The sequence below is a fragment of the Vulpes lagopus genome, chromosome 24, assembly GCF_018345385.1.
Source record: "Vulpes lagopus strain Blue_001 chromosome 24, ASM1834538v1, whole genome shotgun sequence".
Classification (NCBI taxonomy): Eukaryota; Metazoa; Chordata; class Mammalia; order Carnivora; family Canidae; genus Vulpes; species Vulpes lagopus.
In genome coordinates, this window is record NC_054847.1 from 23,747,646 (window position 1) to 23,767,979 (window position 20,334).

The window sequence follows — 20,334 nt, forward strand, 5'->3', positions numbered from 1 at the left end:
ATATTCAGAGATTTTGTTCAAATAAGAGCTGATAGTTCGTTAAAAATCAATACTGGTGATATGAGTCATAAACGGAACCGGAAATTATGGGAAAATCCTTAAAGGTATGCTAAGAGGGTTCAGCAAACTGGCACTGGTTAGCTCCCAGTCATACCTCCTGGGACTGTCACTCTTATATGGTCATTCATATTCATTCTAGACTTAGCCACGTGACTTTTTTAGCCATTGGGCCACTAACCAACACATTATAAGAGTGTGCAGCAGGGTTTGGCTTGCTTCTTAGAATCCATCCTTAATCTAGGCTGGTCTCCCTGTAGGAACTACAAAGAAGTAATGACCCAGCCATCCTGGCAACCTGGTTCTCATCTTATCCATCAGGTGAATGCAGACACACAAGTGCCATCATGTGAGAACAGCACAAGAACTGCCCAGCCAAACCACAGAAGTACTAACTTTTAGAGTAATCTGTTATTCAGCAACACAGAACTTACATAGGGTTAACAATTTTTATCTGAGCAATGGACAGTCATCATAGTTTTTGCATTAACTCCTTTTAAACTTGAGCTATCACAGGGCAAATATAAACCATGGTAGATGTGAAGGACAAGTCAGGCCTGGGTGAATGGATACCAGGAGACAACATGGAGCGCCACTGCATTAGTCCAAAGAAGAGATAAAAAGTGCTTATCCTAGAGTAGGATTCAGCAAAATTTTCTTGTAAAGAGCTAGATAAGTAAATATTTTAGGATTTTCTTACTATAAAGTCTCTGTTGCAACTACTCAATTCTGCCATTGTATCAAGGATGCAACTGTAGAACATATGTAAATGAATGAGTGTGGTTGCATTCTAATAAAACTGTATTTGCAAAAACAGTCATTGGGTTAAATTTGTACTAAAGCAAAAGCTGAGGGAATAAACCCAGATGACAGATAGCATTTGTAGTTAAAAATAATGTGTGGTGGCCAGTGAGGAAGAAGAAAGAATCAATGATGACTTATAAATTGATAACCAAGTAGATGACACAGGTTACTGAGACAGAAATGACATGGACAAAGAAGGTTTGGAGAAGGTCCAGTTTGGGACAACTTGAGTTTGAAGTGAGCCACTAGGGAGAAGAATACACTACTTCCTTGAAAATATAAGTATTCAGGACTAGATTCAGGAGGAATATATTTGAGAGTCAATAACATATAGGTGGAATTTAAAGTCAGGAGTAGAAAATATCAAATCATTTCTCTAAACTGCTACTACAATACTTGGCATATAGGAAATAACAGAAGAAAAAAATCACAAGTAAGCTATGCTTCTGGTTTTCATTATATTACAGTAAAGGAGAGTGCTGAATGAGAAAATGTGAGGTTTGAAAACTAGGACCTTGAGGAAATTATTATTAAGATGTAAAGGCATGGACAAGAGATCAGCAGAAGAAACTAGAGGGGTTATCAGAGGACAACCCCCAATGAAAATGTTATCCTGGAATAAGGAGTATATTTCAAAAAAGAAGGGATAGCTGTTGATGTCCAATGGTATGGAAGGTTCCAATAGATTGAGCCTGGGACAAACCCTTTGTAGGCAACAATGTTGTCTTGAATGACTTGGGAAAGACCAGTTTGAGAAGGATGGGGTTTGATTATAATACAAGCCCACAGATTTCAAACTTTATCTCATGGTGGCAAATCTCATGGTTTCCGAACTGTTCTATCCTTTTATTTTCATACTGACCTATCTAAGCAAATTTTTCTTTTAATCTGCCAATATACTTTCATAACCTTCCATTAATGCCTTTCAATTTGTCTGTGATCCAGGTTGAGACAAATCAATCCCTGGTCTCAGGGAATGATCTTGATATGGGCGTATGATCCAAAAAAGAATCCTTCCTGAAACTAGTGGGAAACACTCTATTGCCTTTTTTGCTTAAATTACTCGTAGTCAGGTTTCTGTTCCTGGAAGTGATCTAACCCTGACTTATACACCTCCAGTAAGACAAACTGTAGGAGAAACACATTAATGTGCCACATGATCCAATTAGGGGTAAACATTGAAACAATTTAACCCTGGTACAGTTTTCTTCATTAAATACAATAGCATTCCCTGATGGCTTTCTCCTAGTTAGATGCCATTGGAAGTCTCACACTGCTGCCCTCAGCTCATTTGCTTTACTTCCAGATTTTTTTTCTACTGAGAGTGTTTCCTCTTTAGATTCATGACTATGGATAAGGTTCAAACTAATAGAAAAGCAAAGTTCCTGAGGGAAAGAGGCCGCTTCTCATTGTTCTTCATTATTTACATATTCCCCTGTATGTTTCCAAAGAAACACTTAACATAATTTACATTTTAATGAACTACCACACTGTACTTACCAAATGCTTAGTGGGTCAATAGCAGAGGTCTCATTTTAGGAATCTGGAAAAAAGCTATAATCAGAATGAGAATAAACTACAGCATCTGCGTCACTGGCACAATCAGAAAATTTTCATACTTCAATTAGGGTTTCCATTATGTCCACGTGTATACTTGTACTGTTATTTACTTGGTATGTTACTTCAAACCAGATCACTCTATTTGCTTAAATATATGTATTTTTGAAGGAAATATTATATCACTTCCATAAATGGAAAATATATCTCTTGACAAAAATAGAAGGTAAGTTGAATACATACATAGTTATTAAAAAAACAACATGCTTTTTTTTTTTTTTTTGGTACCACCTAAAGATGCTTCTATGTCTCCACATTTGGAAAAAAGCATTGCTTGTGGGAACAGGCTTTAAGCCCGGTGACCTTATGTTCAATCTCAGTTTTATTTCTTACTGGACCCTTCTATTTTTACCCACAGAAATCTCTACTTCCTCTTCATCACATCACATTTTAATTACATATTTAAGAATATCAGGGTTTCTACTTTGCTCTAGAGCCTAAGTCCTGTGAAAACAGGGAATACACTTCTTTTCACTCCTTTAGCACCGGCACATAGTATGTGCATATAGGCATCGGTAAATGGATGGATGGATGGACAAACTAACCTTTCTGTGCTTCCCTTTTCTTACCTAAATTAAGGAGAAAACAAATTTTCTGTGCTTCATTCCCTTCTCTAATGAGAAAACAAAAAATATTTTGAAGTGCTACGATATTAGAGATGATATATAAAGCACCTAGCATGAAATGTGGTTAAAATGACAGCTATGGAGCATAACACCTCAAAGCCTCACACCACTTAGGGAATGTATCACTTAGTCACATTTCCAGACTTTGCTGGCATTCAATGTTTCACCATTTCTGAGTACATACATCCTTTCACTTCTCATCTTTGTACTATCCATGGTTCCTGTTGGAATATCCTTGCTCTGTCTTCTAACTTCTAGTTTTAGATGCATATCCTGCAGGTCCCAAATCAAGATTCTCTCCCTGGGAAGCCACCTTTGGGCAGAGAAGATGCTCTACCATCTTTTGGTCTTCAGTGCAGTTATTCCTGTCACCACTATAAGACCTACTGTGTTTCACTGGAATTATCCATTTATCTAAAGACAACCATGGGAGCCTGGGTGGCTCAGTGGTTAAGTGCCTGCCTTTGGCTCAGGGTATGACCCTGGAGACCTGGGATCGAGTCCCATATCAGGCTCCCTGAATGGAGCCTGCTTCTCTGCTTCCCTCCCTCCCTTCCTCTCTCTCTCTCTCTGTGTGTGTGTCTCTCGTGAATAAATAAAAATTAAAAAAAATCTTTAAAAAAAGACAACCTTATTGTGAATTTCACAATAAGGCCTGAGGTCTAATTTCCAGGTGAAAAAGGAGAAATTGCTTTAAGTGCACTACTTTTATAATAAATCCAGTATACTTCTATTTAGTGTTTATAAAACAGTGCCATGTTTTCATTGCCATTGTTTTTTTAAGATTTTATTTATTAATGAGAGAGAGAGAGAGAGAGAGAGGGAGAGGCAGAGACACAGGCAGAGGGAGAAGCAGGCTCCATGCACTGGAGCCTCCATGTTAATATACATCAGTGTCTTCATTGAAACTTGAAGTCCTTGAGTTCTCTTTTCCATCTTGCAAGATGGCGGGCGAAAAAGCCGAGAAGCCGGATACTAAGGAGAAGAAACCTAAGAAGGTTAATGCTGGTGGCAAGGCAAAGAAGGGTAACCTAAAGGCTAAAACGCCAAAGAAGGGGAAGCCCCACTGCAGCCGAAACCCTGTCCTAGTCAGAGGAATTGGCAGATATTCCCGATCGGCTATGTATTCCAGAAAAGCCATGTACAAGAGGAAGTATTCGGCAGCTAAATCCAGGGTTGAAAAGAAAAAGAAGGAGAAGGTTCTTGCTACCGTTACAAAACCAGTTGGCGGTGACAAGAATGGTGGTACCCGAGTGGTCAAACTTCGCAAAATGCCTAGGTATTATCCTACTGAAGATGTGCCTCGCAAGCTGTTGAGCCATGGCAAAAAACCTTTCAGTCAGCATGTGAGAAAGTTGCGAGCTAGCATCACTCCTGGGACCATTTTGATCATCCTCACTGGGCGCCACAGAGGCAAGAGGGTAGTTTTCCTGAAGCAACTGAGCAGTGGCTTGCTACTTGTGACTGGACCTCTGGCCCTCAACCGAGTTCCTCTGCGTAGAACACACCAGAAATTTGTCATTGCCACTTCCACCAAAATTGATATAAGCAGTGTGAAAATCCCCAAACATCTCACTGATGCTTATTTCAAGAAGAAGAAGCTGCGTAAACCCAGACACCAGGAAGGGGAGATTTTTGACACAGAGAAGGAGAAATACGAGATTACAGAGCAGCGCAAGGTTGATCAGAAAGCTGTGGACTCGCAAATTCTGCCAAAAATCAAAGCTGTTCCTCAGCTTCAGGGCTACCTCCGCTCTGTGTTTTCTCTCACAAATGGAGTTTACCCTCACAAATTGGTGTTCTAAATTTCTTACAAAGAACCTAATTAAACAACTGATCCATTAAAAAAAAAAAAAAAAGAAACTTGAAGTCCTTGAATAGCATAACATATAGAAATGTTGAACCACTATGCTGTATACCTGAAACTAAAGCAACACTCTGTGTCAACTATACTCAGAAAAAACAAAATAAGTAAAAACCTAAGTTCCCTGAGAGCAGACCTTCTGTTTATCACTTTAACCCACCACCTAGCACAGTCCAAGGAACCTAGTAGGTGGGTGCTCACAAAATAGTTATTAAATTAATAAATAAGTGAGCAAATGATTTTTAACCACACATATTGTGTATGAAAAAACAGAATATCTTATTTTAAAAAAGTATACAAATCCTCTGTAATGTAGAAAATTAAGTATGTGGATTATAGGAAGAATTTTCTAAAACTTCATGCCAAAGGCTTCAGATCATTTTCACTTGATACAGGTTGGGAACAGGGGGTGAGTGGAGGTATGTGGGAGAAGCCAGAGACAATGGATTGGAAACATCCTTTTTAATATTTTAATACTTTGTCTAACAGTATGATTAGCTAGTATGCCTTTTATGTTTTGGAGGAAAAGCAGGACTCTTTTGGTAAAATAAAAGATTTTTGCAGATATATTGAAACAATATATATTTTCTAATTAAAAGTTCAGCTTGTCCTGACAGTGAAAAACAAAATAAATTTTGCATCTTGGCATCATTGGCATATAGTCTCCAAGTGAAATTAGGTGTGAATTTTTTTTTTTTCAGTTCAGTCCCAATGGGTCATTTCTCATTGTCACAGATTCATAAACTAGTCAGACTCTGATTAAAACTGTAGCCAGTGGTATCTGGAGTCTTACAGTCACATGCTTTAACATTACTGTCAAAATCTACTCAAATTGGACTCTTAAAAGTTATTTCAATTAGACTAAAACTCATGTTTAATGTTATCACATGTGCTATGGTTAGTTTACTTTGTCCCCAGCAAAGTTTGAGACCTTTTCATTTAACAGAAGGTGAATCTTGATAAACTCTTTTCTACTATTTTGCAAAGTCTAGCATTGTATAGAAATACTTGGGATTTAAAGGGATTATATAACAATAAGTGTGGTTAAGAATTTTGAAGTCTAGTTCTTGAGTTAAAGTGGTCCTTGAGAAGTAATGATTTTATTCATAATAGCTACTGAAAACAACTGAGTGTAAGAGACTCATCAACATGTTGCAAACAGGAGAAGAAAAAGTTCATCTAAGGTCAAGTATACTAGAAGTGGATCAGGAGATGAGAATACATGTCCAAGTGTTTGATGGAGGAGATCCTCCCTTGGAAGACTGGTAAGGGTGAAGGAGGTTGGAAGGCAAAGGGAGAAAGCCAAGTAAAGATGACTCTCAGAAAATGTCCTGCAGAGCAATGTGAAAATGTAAGTTAAGTCTGAAGTGATGTTTATTCAAGGCAAAATTTCCTGGGTTCATTTATACCTGTCAGTGGTTAAGGGTATGATAGGGGTTGTAAGTGTGGTTGGGGAAAAAGCAGTAATAAGGCACTTTTGGGTGCCTAATCTAATTAAAAACTAATTCACCACTGTGGTTGTTTTTTTAGAATTCTTTGATATGAACCTAACCTTAAACCATCATTGAGTAGATAAAACCAAAGATTTAGATAATATTCTATTTTTAGCATGTAGCACAGTATCTGGGATAAAGTAGGTAATCAAATATATACATATATAAATATATATATATGTGTGTGTTCACGTACACACAAGTGAATGGTATCAGTAAACATACAAGTCTTTTATTAGCTGATCTAATAATGTTTTTTTCACAAACAAAATGTTATTTACTCAACAAATGACCATCGAGTATTTTCTATATCTCTTGTGCCCCAAACATAGTGATACATCTTGTAATTATACCATTGAACCTGACAGAGTGTCTGCTTCCATGGAACACTCATTCAATGCAGAGATGTAGGCATTAAAAAATTATATAAAAATAAACAGCTAATAAAATCTAGTTGTAATTCAGTGCTGAAAAAATAGGAATATAAAGTGAGGGCCTTTAATGAACTAGGACCTGGCTTTGTCTGGAAGGTGACATAAGGACCCTCAGAAAATACCAAGAATATTCTCTTAATTTTCAAAACGCTAAGTGTTTCAGGGTCTGAGGCAGCTTCTACTATACTGAGCTAGAGAATAATAAAGTTTCCATGAGGAAAGAAAAAAGAGACAAGCTTTAGTTGAAAAAATAATTCTGCTCCTCATCTCAGCAGCTACTCAGCAAGATTTTTGATATGGTGGTTAAGCTTGAGGGTTTGTGAGGGTGGAACAGAGTGGTCACAAAGGGAAGGGAAGGGGAAGTCATCAGGAGATGGATGGAGGTGCTTAGGGTTCAAAATTAGTCTATTCTATGTTATTTCTAGTTTTCTGAACTTCTTTCTGTAACAGAGATTACAAATTCAAAGACCCACAGGACAGCAAAGTGTTCTATAGAGAAAGCTAAACAAGTACATTGACTAGCTAGGGGAAAATGCTTAAAAATAAGATACATGATGATTATTGAAATGAGAATAAATTAAATCACAAAGACCTTCTTTATCCCTTTGATTCTATGATCTTACTAATAAAGAACTACAAAATAATCCAGGCATAGCTGAGGGGAAATGAATAAGACTTTTAAAAAATGAAATGGGAGATAAATCAGCGGGAGAAGTTGTATTCATCCTGAAGAATTCCTGTCTCGGAAATTCCCTTTCCTACCTGAGTTGGGAGTCCTTGTGGGATACTCTAGAGCAAAATATCTAGTTTTGCAATTACTGTAATAGTCTCCTATAGAGTACCATTATCTTACTTTCTCTTACTCTAAGAAAAAAAAATCTTACACAGGACTGTAAGTTAAATTATTTTAAACACAAGTGAGTAGTACAGTAAGTTTGACCTGGAAGCCTTTTATCTCCAAGATTATTGTTATTTTTCACTCTACCATGCTTATCTTTCTAAAAGATATCTTAGAATTAAATTATTCCAACTCTCTCTTATAAACAAAGCCTCTTCCATAACCATAAAGGTAGTTTTCCTACTGTTGGCTTACATACTTTCAACTAGGGTTTTATTTTAATTAATTAATTAAAAGATTTTGTTTATTTATTCATGAAAGGCACAGTGAAAGAGAGAGAGAGAGGCAGAGACACAGACAGAGGGAGAAGCAGGCTCCATGCAAGGAGCCCGATGTGGGACTCGATTCCGGCACTAGAGATCACACCCTGAGCAGAAGGCAGCTCTAAACCACTAAGCCACCTGGACTGCCCTGAACGAGGATTTTAATACAAAAACAAAATTTCACTGCAATGTTGAAAATCTCTAATTGTGAGAAAGTCTGTTCTAAAATGCAATTCATCTTCCTACAGCTTTCAGATGCTCTCTAAACTTAGGTATCAGAGTATCTATTCCCTGTTCTTCCAGAAATACTTTCACATGCTTGAATAGACCTATCATGTCTCTCCTCAATTTCTTTTTCACTAGGGAAAACATTCCTAGTTCCTTCAATTCTGAAATCTGTAACATACTTTTGTGCCCTCTGGACATATCTCAATATGTCAATGTTTCTCTTAAAATATGCTGTCCAAAATGGAACACAATAATCTGAACACTGAAAAAAATGGTAAGCTGGTAAAACAATGTGAGGATATATATACATATTTTATAATATATATATATATATACATATATATATATAAACAGTTGCATCATAATCTGGGACCATAGTTTTTATGAGTAATAATAGTATGTTATGTGAAATTCTGTAATAGTGTAATTGATATTTTGAACTTGAAGCACTTACAGTTTTGTTAAATAGTATCTTGATTTTAATATAGTGACAAATTTCTTAGATAAATTCAAATCTCGATCACATCATCTACATAATTTAATCTATGTAATTTTGTGAAATCTGTAAATTGAGGAATCACACTTCTAATAACTCCTAAACCTTTCATAAAAGTGTTAAGCACATATATCCATTGGCAGAATTTTTGGTTCATGAGACACACATCATTAAGGTTCACATCCAAACTAATTGTCATGTGTTTAAATTGCATCTTCTCTATTGTTAGTAATACATCTGAGGCCCCATAGCACACTGTTGCTCATATTTCATAGACTTATCCACAAATAGAAGAAATGACATGTTTTTTTGAAATACAAATAAATGATGTTTTAAAATGCCAACTCAACATTTTTTTCATGTAGAGAGAGTTTTCTTTTCTTTTAAAGAATTAGGATAAGTAAAGGTATCTATTTAATAACCATTTTAAAGCTTACTTATTGACAATTACAAAATTTCTGAATTTGTACCCATTGCAAATGTTACTTTACTCATACAGAGCAACATTTCCCCATCTCCTGCCGTCTGAGGACCAATTTATTCACCACAATTTTACAAAGATACTTGAAATGATTCTAAGCCTGCACTGAATTCTATTAATAGAAATTATTGCTTTATAGTATAATAAACATTCTCATAAAGCTATTCCTTCACACTTGAGACCTATCTATAGTATAATTAATAATAATCATAATATTTAACATTTATCAACTCCTAAAATGTGTTAATTGCTTTACATGCATGATTTCATTTAATCTACAGAACAGCCCTGTGAGGCAATTTTGCTATTGCTATCTTGTTTTCAAATGAGTAATTTGAAGCTTATAAAAATGAGGGATTTCTTTAAGGGCACACATACATTAATGGTATAGCAGGAAACTGAATCCAGGTTTTCCTGAAACCAGAGTGTTTAACCATTATGCTATTCTGAGTAGATTTCTAGAAAAGAATTTGCTTTATTAAGGGAAATTTGCATTAAACATTTTGATAGATAAAAGAAATTATTATTTCGAAACATGGAGCTATTTATAAACATGTCAATAATATATGTTAGTGCTGTCACTAATATTGAATACTGTTAACATTTTGTTTTCATCAATCTTTTTTTTGTTGTTGTTTTGACTTGTACCTTACCTACTTAAAAATTTGAGCAAGCATTTTAAAATATGTTTCAGGACTTTTTTTTCTGTTAATTGCTGTTTTTTTTCCCCTTATACTATTTTTCTCACACTAAGATTTGTGTTCTTATTGATTTTTGAAAACTCTTTGTATATTAATAATATTAACACATTTATGCTATATATACTGAAAATATTTTCTTTCATTTTGCATTTGTGCTATATTTCAAACACCATCACAAAAAATATTTTTGAATTTCTTTTCTGAAATCCTCTCTACTTTTTTTACTATGTGGCTTTGCCTCTTGTTTTGGGGAGGATTTGTCCACATTAAAGTTATGAAAACAATTTTCAGAGATTATTTCTAATGTTACACTTTTAATCTAACATTTACAGACTTTTAATTCAATCTTTCTTTATAGAGGCTGTTAAGAAGTCATGTTCATTTTCTAGAGTTCTTAAATTCATATTATAATGAGCTGGGCTACTTTGGGCAAGCTATTTAACCTGTTAGGTGTCTCAGTTCCTTGTGTTAAAAATGGCATTAATAATAGTACCTATCTAATTGGGATCTTTCAAGTATTAAATGAATTAATGCACATGTTGCATTTTAAATGCCTGATTCAAAGTAAGTACTCAAAAAAAAAAAAAAACTAAAAAAAAACCTAAATAAGTACTCAAGTATTAGCCTTTAACTATTTTATTTATTCATTTATTTATTTTTGTTTCAAGTTTATATTTAAATTCTAGTAAGTTAACATATAGCATAATATTGGTTTCAGGAGTAGTGCTAATCATAACAAGTGCCCTCCTTAATACTCATTACCCATTTTGCCCATCCCCCACCCACCTCCCCTCCATCAATCCTCAGTTTGTTCTCTATAGTTAAGAGTCTCTTATGGTTTGCCTCTCTTTTTCCTCCTTGCCCTATGTTCATCTGTTTTGTTTCTTAAATTCTACAAACGAGTGAAATCATATGGTATTTGTTTTTCTCTTATTTTAAGTGACTTATTTCACTTAGCATAATACACTCTAGCCTTTATTTTAAATTCATTTGTTATAGTCATATTTTTTAACATTAAGTTAGAAATCTATTTTCTTTTCCAAAATGGTGAAACAGTTGTCCTTACATCTTTGGTTAAATTTTGCATCATTTCTTCACGGATTCACATTAGTTACATGGTCAAATCCATTGATACATTGGTATGTTTTCTAACATTAGTAACAGATTTCCAATTCTTTCACCAATCTTTTATTATGTGTGTGTGTAACATATAAAGAAACTAAGATCTGGAGAGGTGATGTAGAGAGATAAGTTTACCCAGTTACAAGTGATCTCAAATTTATACCCACATCTTTCCAAAATGGCTAGATTCCTAGAAGTGGTCTTCTTCAAAATATATGATTACATGAAATACAATCTTTCCTCCATACAACACTGCCTTTTGTTATGAAAGAATTCTGAACACGTTGCATTTTTAGTTATGTACATATTTTTTTCATACATTATTTTTTATAATTAAATATGATAAGTATTCATTTTTAAGTCTGTCACCCTAGTGACAGTCTTATTCTGACATACACAGAGGTAAAGGCCATATCTCATTCATGTTTGTATTGCTGGTTTCTGCCAGTGCCCAGCACATACACAAAAATCAATACATGCTTACTTAACTGAATAGATTTTAAATATAATGTACACTCCATGTTGGAGTCAAAATCCTGCAATGTGTTGTGGCTACTCAAATTCCAAATACTTGTCCTCACATTTAGATACCTTACACAATGGCTCCATGCAATCAACTCTTCCACTAAAACCAAAATAGTCCTTTACTCCAGGCAGCTGGCCTAACTCACTATCTCCGAATACATAGGTTGATTCCTACTTCCCTATTATAGATTTTATCATCAAAACTTCATAATATTTTCCTTAACCACATTGATTTTCTTCCTGAGCCAGCAGTTAGAATTGTTTAATTTTAGAGGTAAAAACCACCTTAGACTTGATCTAGGTTAAACCCTTCATTTAATAATGAGAAATGGATGGCTAACAAGGTTATGAAACTTTCCCTCAGAGTATTTTTAATGACCATGACTCACATTTTAGTTTTCAATTTTGTATTTCTCTTTAATTTTGTACCAATGGGATTAAAAGCTCCTCTGGAGTTAGAGCTAGCAGTACATTCAGCAATTCATTGAACAAATATTAATTAAGTGCCAGCCTTGGACCAAGCAATATTCTAGGATCTAGCAATCCAAAACTACTACATATATGAGCCTGGGTTTTATATAACCATAGTTTATAGATGAAGCATAGGTTAATTAAGCAAGTACCGAAGTAATTATAAATCAGTGTATCATAAAAATTGTGATATGTTAAAAAATAATATCATGCCTAGACACTAAATTATTTAATTTGGACTGGAAAAGTAGGGAAGAATTTTTCAAAGAAATGACATTTCATTGAAATCTGAAGAATGAGTACAAGATAGACAGGCATAGAGAGAAAGATTTCTTCATGTAGAGAAAATTGTGAGTTTCAGAAACATTGAGTTTGGAAGTAGCTTGGGATTTTACACAAAAAGACAGAAACTCAGTATGACTAGAGCAACAAATTGGGGAAAAACTGAGGATGGATATGACAGGAAGCCTAAGTTAAGCACTGTGTGCAATGTCTACAATGAGGTCTCTCACTGAAGACTCAGAATCTTAATAGGAATTCTTTAGGAAGTTATTACAAGAGAGTTGTGCTATATTTTTTACATTAAAAAATCCTGCTATGGACTTTATGTTTTAAAAAAGGTGAGGAAACATAAGAAAAAAAAGTGGGAGACAATGTTGCAGTCTTAGAAAAAAGTAGCATGGCTAAGGTGACAGCCATAGAAATGGAGTGGTAAGAGTGGATAGAAGAGGTTTGGGTTGGTAGCAGACACAGATTACACAGGACTTCACATTTATTAAAACAAGAAGATGTCACAGATAATCCTGGTTTTCTGGTACGCCAACCGGATGAAATTTGTGATACAACTGTGGTACAAAAATGTTCAAAATTTCTGACTTAAGCGGATTTAGGTTTGAGAAGTCATGAGGAATCCAAGTAAATATATTATAAAGGAGATTAATGAATGGTTTTGGAGATATAAATGTGAGAATTGTTGGCATAATGATATATGTAAATCCACACAACTGAATAAAATCACCAGAGAATGTCAGGAATAATCCCAGTAAATTCAAACATTTTGAGGTCAAGTAAAGGTAGAAAAACTGGCAAAAGACTATGACAAATAGCAGCCATAGTGGAAGGTGAAAACCCGATATATGATAGTGTCATGAAAGCCAAGAACAAATAGTATACCTGACAAAGTTGTGACTCTAGAAGTATTTTTAAGATAAATGAATGAAACTACTCATCTGTATTGAATGCTGCCAACAAGTCAATTAAGATGGGAGCTGAAAAACATCCACTGAATTTAACAATATGAAAATCAATAATGACTTTATGAAAGTGGTTCTGGTAATGGGGTAGGGAAAATGGGTGGGAAAGGATATCAAATCAAAGCCGGCAAAGGAGTAAAGGGGCTCTAGCTCAAGATTAACCAAGAATACTACCCATAATATATATACACTATTCTGGGATAGTACATATAATATATATAATATGTATATTAGTACCCAGTATATAAATATATATTATATACTAATATATACTAATGTAAATTAGTACCCAGTATATATATTACTATATACTATATACTAATATATGTTAATATATTAGTACCCAGTATATATTAGTATATATTTAATTATATATATACATATACATATATATACACATACACACGCACACACATACACACACACTAGAGGTAAAGCAAATAAACCTGTGACTTGATAAAAAATAGGAAAATTATAATCAGATGGTTCACAAAACAGATTCCATGATGGTCGAAAACATGAAAAGATGACCATCTAATAATCAGGAAATGGTAACAATACCCCACTGAAATACTGTGGTAGGCAGTCTCTAAGATTTTCAGTGATACCTACTTCCTAGTGTTCACGCCCCTATATAATTACCTTAAGTGTGGGCTAGACCTCATAACTTCTTACTAGACCTCGTAACTCGGTTACTAATTAATGGAATATGACAAAGCATGAGAGGTTTCTTAGAGGAGATAAGGTGACAAGCACACTGTTACTTCCCTGGAACTTGTGCTAATTCTCTTGCTTGCTTTGAGTGAAACTAGTTGCTATATTAGCTGCCCTATAGAAAGGCACATGTAGCAAAGAACAGAGGAAGGTTTCTTACCAACAGTCAATGAGGAATATTGTACACATACTTCAGTATAACAGCATAGAAAGAAACAAATCCTAATAACCATATGAGTAAGGCTAGAAGTGAATCTTCTTCCAATAAAGCTTTCAGATAAAAACCTAGCCCCAGCCAGCACCTGTTTGCTGCCTGTGAGAAAACTTGCAGAGATAACCGGTTAAGTCTGTAATTACAAGAAATTATAAGATAGAGATCCCTGGGTGGCGCAGTGGTTTGGCGCCTGCCTTTGGCCCAGGGCGCGATCCTGGAGACCCGGGATCGAGTCCCACGTCGGGCTCCCGGTGCATGGAGCCTGCTTCTCCCTCTGCCTGTGTCTCTGCCTCTCTCTCTCTCTCTCTCTCTCTGTGTGTGTGTGTGACTATCATAAATAAAACAAAACAAAAAAAAATTATAAGATAAATGTTTTTCTATGTTAACCCACTATGGTTTGGGGCAATTTGCCATGCAGTAACAAAAAATACAAAAACCATTTTATAGCCCTCAAATAAGCACTACTCTAAAATTTTTATGAAAATAAGCATTGTTAAAGATGTGGAGAACAAGGGAATATGCTTATACTGCTGATGTAGGTGCAAATTGGTTCAATCACTTTGATAAACAATTCGACTACCCCTAGTAAACTGAATATGCTGTACCCTCTTGCCATCAATGCTCCATCTAAGGAAATAATGTCATGTAAGCAAAGAATATAAACAAACATAATTATTGCAAAATTGTTTATAAGGGTAAAAACTGGACAACCCAAATGTTCATCAGTATGAGAAAGGATAAATTGTGATATATTCATGCTGCGGAACAATAAAGTTAACATAAATGAACATGATCTTCATGTATTCATATATGTACAAAAGTCTATTAATACTTGGATATGATTTTGGTAGATATAAAAGATATAAGCAATATATCATTTATAAATATAATAATATATAAAAATAGTGGGAATGGTACATACCCACTTTTATAGTCAACCTTCTAGAATGAAGGGATGGGAATTATTATTTTTTTTTAATTTTTATTTATTTATGATAGTCACAGAGAGAGAGAGAGAGAGGCAGAGACACAGGCGGAGGGAGAAGCAGGCTCCATGCACCGGGAGCCCGATGTGGGATTCGATCCCGGGTCTCCAGGATCACGCCCTGGGCCAAAGGCAGGCACCAAACCACTGCGCCACCCAGGGATCCCATGGGGATGGGAATTAAATGAGGAGTGACTTAACTGCATCCAAAATATAATATTTCTTTGAAAAAAAATCTAAAGTCATATAGTAAAATATCAACATTAATTAAATTTGAGGGTGGGTGGCTAAATGACTGTGAGTTATATAATTTTCTGCTTTTCAGTTTGTTTGGAGTATTTCATAATATTTTAAACTTTAGGAATTGTGAGTTTTGGGAACACAGCTGATACAATAATAATAAATTAACCCTAGAGCTTTTCAAATAATGTAGAAGAAAAAACTCTAGATTTTAATAATTTATGATTTTATCAATTATTTTCCTCAATTTTATATTCTATCTTTATGTGTGTTTTATTAGAACATTAAGATTGATCACTAAATAAATTGTTGTTGCATATAGGACATTTGGATTACCTGAAGGCAAGATATAGAAACAAAATCTTCTAATGTGGAGCATCTGAACAAAGTTTATTTTATTCTTGACTGAGAATATACAGTGTGGTGTAAAGACCCAATTGAATTATTACTCTCGCATTCCAGTACTGGTGCTATTTTGGGCAAGTCCCTGGATTCCTTCTACAACAGCAGAGGATTAAATTAAATGATCTCCCAAATCCTACCATTTTTAAGCTTCCTACTCTCCTTCAATTCAAGAGAATTTGGGAAAGAAGAGTTGTAATAAACTCATAGATATTTCCAATTTTCAACTACACAATGAGAGATGTCCTCAACACAGCCAGGCTGTGTGGGGGATTAACAACATCTCTTTGACATCACTGTCTTTGTACTCTCAATGCTTGTTCTCTCTAACCTGGTTACTTCCTTTCAGGTTTAGATGAAGGAAGAATTCAGAAGCAAAAGCAGATAAAAGTAAGAATCAGAGTGAAGAAAGAAGGGGGAAAAAGTATGTGTGTGTTCAATTTGGCGCCTTAATAGTTCTGGGTGCTCCTTCACATTTGAGGATATAATTTCTTGAAAGAAAATGGAGATAGAAATGGACTGGAATGCCAAGAGACTGTTGAGATGTAAAAAGCAATACTACCTGCAATCTTCTTAGACCAAGTTTTCATCAACTAACATTGCTTATGACTATTTAGTCTGTTAGAAAAACAGTTTTAGATAAATCAGACAAGTGGATGTTGGGAAAATCAGAAGTAGATGATATAAAAGGATTTCTAGGAAAGCACTATGCAATTGACCTTATAATTACTCTGTTGATATGTAATATTAATAATTGACCTGACATTCATAAGTTAAAAAGAAGTATGATAAAAATAACCTAATCTCCATTAATACAGTAGTTCTATTTTGGTTCAGCTCTAATAATACTCCTTTTCATAAAATATACCTCACAGAACAAATGTAAAACTTTCCCTCAAATTTCACATAACCAGGCTCAATGCCAGAAAAAGACCGACTGATCAGGAAACTGTTAAAGTACACACATACTTTCAAAATGGTATAATCGACTACAACTTGCTCTGAGATTTTTGTGATAGGAGCATTTTCTAATATAACTTAGTTGATTTGGTAATATATTTAGTGGGACATATAACAGAAGTACTGCTTCCCTGTGCCTTAGGAAAATGCTAAACTGTTTTAAATATGAAAGTCACATGAGAGGGTTATTTTTTTTAATCTGCAATCTCTTATTTAATTTATAAGAATAACAATAAACTTAATTTTACAGTAGCTCCTCCCTGCTACCTTCTCATCCCTCCTTTTTTTTGTAGTCAGACTCAGTATTTGGTTTATTATTTATTTAAAATTATTTCTTGGGAAAATGTGGATAGGAAACTCTACTGCTCTTTGCATTCCGCATGTGTGATAAGGGCACAAACCCAAGAACCCTGGGAGGCCCCTGAAACTGAAAAAGACAGGACAAAATTTCTCCCCTGGAGTGTCCAGAACCAAAGCTAATACAGATTTTTGTACCTAAAAGTGGAGTGCTGCTAGAATACCTAAAAACAAAACAAAACAGATAAAAACAAAACAAAACAAATAAATACCTAAAAACATGGAAGTGGCTTTAGAATTGGGTAGTGGGAAGCAGCTGGAAGAATTTTGAGAAACATGATAGAAAAAGCCTCCGTTTTCTTGAACAAACTTCTAGTATAAGTATGTTCAAGACTAAAGACTCAGAAGGAAGTGAGGAGCATAGTAGAGAAAAACTGCATCTTAGAGAATACATAAATCATCAAAAACAAATTGTTCATAGAAATATAGATATTAAATGTGCTTCTGGTAAGAGCTGAGAAGGAAATAAGGACATGTTACTGAAATCGGAAAAAAAAGAAGATTCTTGTTATTTAGTGGTAGGAGCTGTAGGTGTGTTGTGCCCTACGGTTATATGGAAATCGAACTTACAAGCAATGAACCTGCATATTAAGCTGAGTAGATTTTCAAGCAAAGTATTGAAGGTGTGCCTTGTTTGTTCTTGCTGCTTATATTAAAAAACATAAAATGAAAGAGATAAGCTGAGGAGAGAATTTAGTGAAACAGAACCAGTACTTAAGATTTGGAAAATCATCAGCTTAACCTGATTTCAGAAGATGCTAAAATTAGGAGATTCGCTGCCAGGAAAGTGTGCTCTAGAAGAGAAAGCCAAGGGTGTGGCTTTTGCTAGTGCCTTGAAAGAATCAAATTTGCAGAGTATAAAAGCACACAGAGGACTCTTTAAAGAGATTAGGCTTGTGGCTCAGCCATCTCAGCAGAAGCCAGAGAGAGATGGGATTATTCAGGAAAGATCCTTTGAGGAGCCTCTTGTCTAATGGAGTGAATCCCTGTGATATACATGGGAGACCCACAAGGTCCTTGAGGATGTTATGTCAGCAGAAACTCTGCCAGCTTAAACTAAAAGGGACAGAGACAGGACAAAATGAAGAAAGGTGGTTAAGCTACCAAAATTATTAAGGTTAAAAAAAAATGAGTTAATAGAATTAATCAATTACAACATACACTACTCCTCAAGAAAAGGAAGAATAGCTCAAAGGGCAGAGCTGTGGGCCCAGATGGAACCAAGAGCCACAGATTATTCCCAGGTCTTGAAACCTAATGGAGTTTACTACTAGTATTTCTACATTGCTTGGGACCAGTGACTCCTTTTTTTGTTTTTAATCCTTTTGTTTACTCCTGTTTTAAATAAGAATGTTCACAAATTTTTGGAAGAGATAACCTGCTTTCTAGTTTCACAGGTCCACAGATGGAGAGTAATTTTGCCCCAGGATGGATCATACAAAGAGTCTCAATTATATCTGAATTAGATGATAAATTTGGGTCTTTTTAACTGATGATTTTTTATAATATATTTATTTTTTATTGGTGTTCAATTTGCCAATATAAAGAATATTTAGATGAGATTTTAGACTTTGGGTTGATGACAATGGATTGAGGCTTTTGAGAATGTTTGGATTAGCTGAATATATTTTGCGTGGACGGGTGTAAATATTGGGATCTAGAGAATAGACTGTGCTAGGCTGAATAATGCCTTCTCGAGGACCCCAGAGATGTCCAATTTCTGGAACCTGTAAATATATTAATGGCAAAAGGGATCTTGGAGATTAGATTAAGTTAAGGAGTTTATGATGGAGATATTTTCCTGTATCATTTGGTTGATCCCAGTGTAATCACAAAAACCTAATATAAGGGATGTAGAAAGATTAGACAGAGGAGAAAGCAATGTGATGACAGAAGCAGAGATCAGAGTGGTGCACAGCCTTAAACCAAAGAATGATAGTAGCCAAAGAATACTTAAACCAAAAAATGAAAGTAATTCTAGGATCTGGAAGACACAAGTGACAGATTTGTCCCTGGAGCCTCCAGAAGAAACCAATCTGCTGACACCCTGCTTGATCGCCCGCAGCCATGTGTTGCTTCTTGATCCATGATTTCCTCAAAGATAATTGTTTTCTTCAACTATTTATAAATAATACTTATAGCAAACTTCGGTGAAAAGAGTATTGTAAAATATTTAAATAAATACAGTGCATTATCCAGACAAGTTCAGGTAAGCATCAAATGTTTTCCACAAGGAAAAATCGAATAGAATGATTCAGTTATATCTAGAATCAAGAATCACCAGAATATATTTTTTAAGACTCACATTAAATTTATGACTCTTTGAACTGTCATCTAAGAGTTTGTTCATTATCATTATATATTTTTCTTAATCTCTTATAGAAGTAAAACCTTACATCTGATTTTCAGAACAAGATATTTTAACTATTCCAAAATAAGGTTCTTGAAATATGAAAATGAAATATGAAATATGAAAAACATTATAATTCACTTTAATTAATAGTATAAATGTATGTCATATGTCATGTGATGGTATCAACATATAGGAAATATAAATGCAGAAACAAAAAAATACTAAAATGGGCCAATCCAGTATTAATAATTCTGATTATATTTTGAAGACTACCCCTGTGTCCCATAAACTGCTGTTTGGTATATATACATATTGCTAGCTGTAATAATGGCCTACAACGCAAATATTATTTTATAGGGAATTTTAGTAATCTCATGGCCTTATGGGTGTCTGTGGTAGTTGTCAGCAATGGACCACTACTATTAATGCTCACAGACCATCTATCATGCCATGTGTTTCTCCCTGAATTGGGAGAAAAAAGGCTTCTGTCATTACCTCAAAGAATTCATGTTTTCTAAATATGGATAAGGAGCATGATTAAAAACAACAACAATCAGCACTCTACCTATGATTAAATGTCATACTAACTCTATTTGTCCCAGTGTTCATTCTCGTTTTTTTAAAGATAGCTAGCTAGCTACCTAGATTGATTGATTGATTAATTTGAAAGAGAAAATGAGCAGGGGTCGGGGCAGAAGGACAAGCAGACCCCACCACTGAGCGATAAGCTCCCTGATGGGGCTCCATCTCAGTATCCTGAAATTATAACCTGACCT

General features: G+C 34.9%; 2 protein-coding genes across 2 annotated transcripts in view; one reads left to right on the plus strand and one right to left on the minus strand.

The window, feature by feature from the left end:
* The window catches only part of LRP1B (LDL receptor related protein 1B), a 1,815,754-nt gene that overhangs the window by 1,349,374 nt on the left and 446,046 nt on the right, over positions 1 to 20,334 (minus strand). The window lies entirely within an intron of this gene.
* Positions 4,033 to 4,963, plus strand: LOC121482092 (60S ribosomal protein L6). Its single transcript, XM_041739939.1, has one exon. It carries the CDS (start codon positions 4,049 to 4,051, stop codon positions 4,907 to 4,909), a length of 861 nt encoding a protein of 286 aa, XP_041595873.1. The 5' UTR covers positions 4,033 to 4,048; the 3' UTR covers positions 4,910 to 4,963.

Bases quoted from the DNA above. Each gene is read 5' to 3' on its own strand.
- LOC121482092 (XM_041739939.1), top strand. From the start codon at position 4,049: ATGGCGGGCGAAAAAGCCGAGAAGCCGGATACTAAGGAGAAGAAACCT.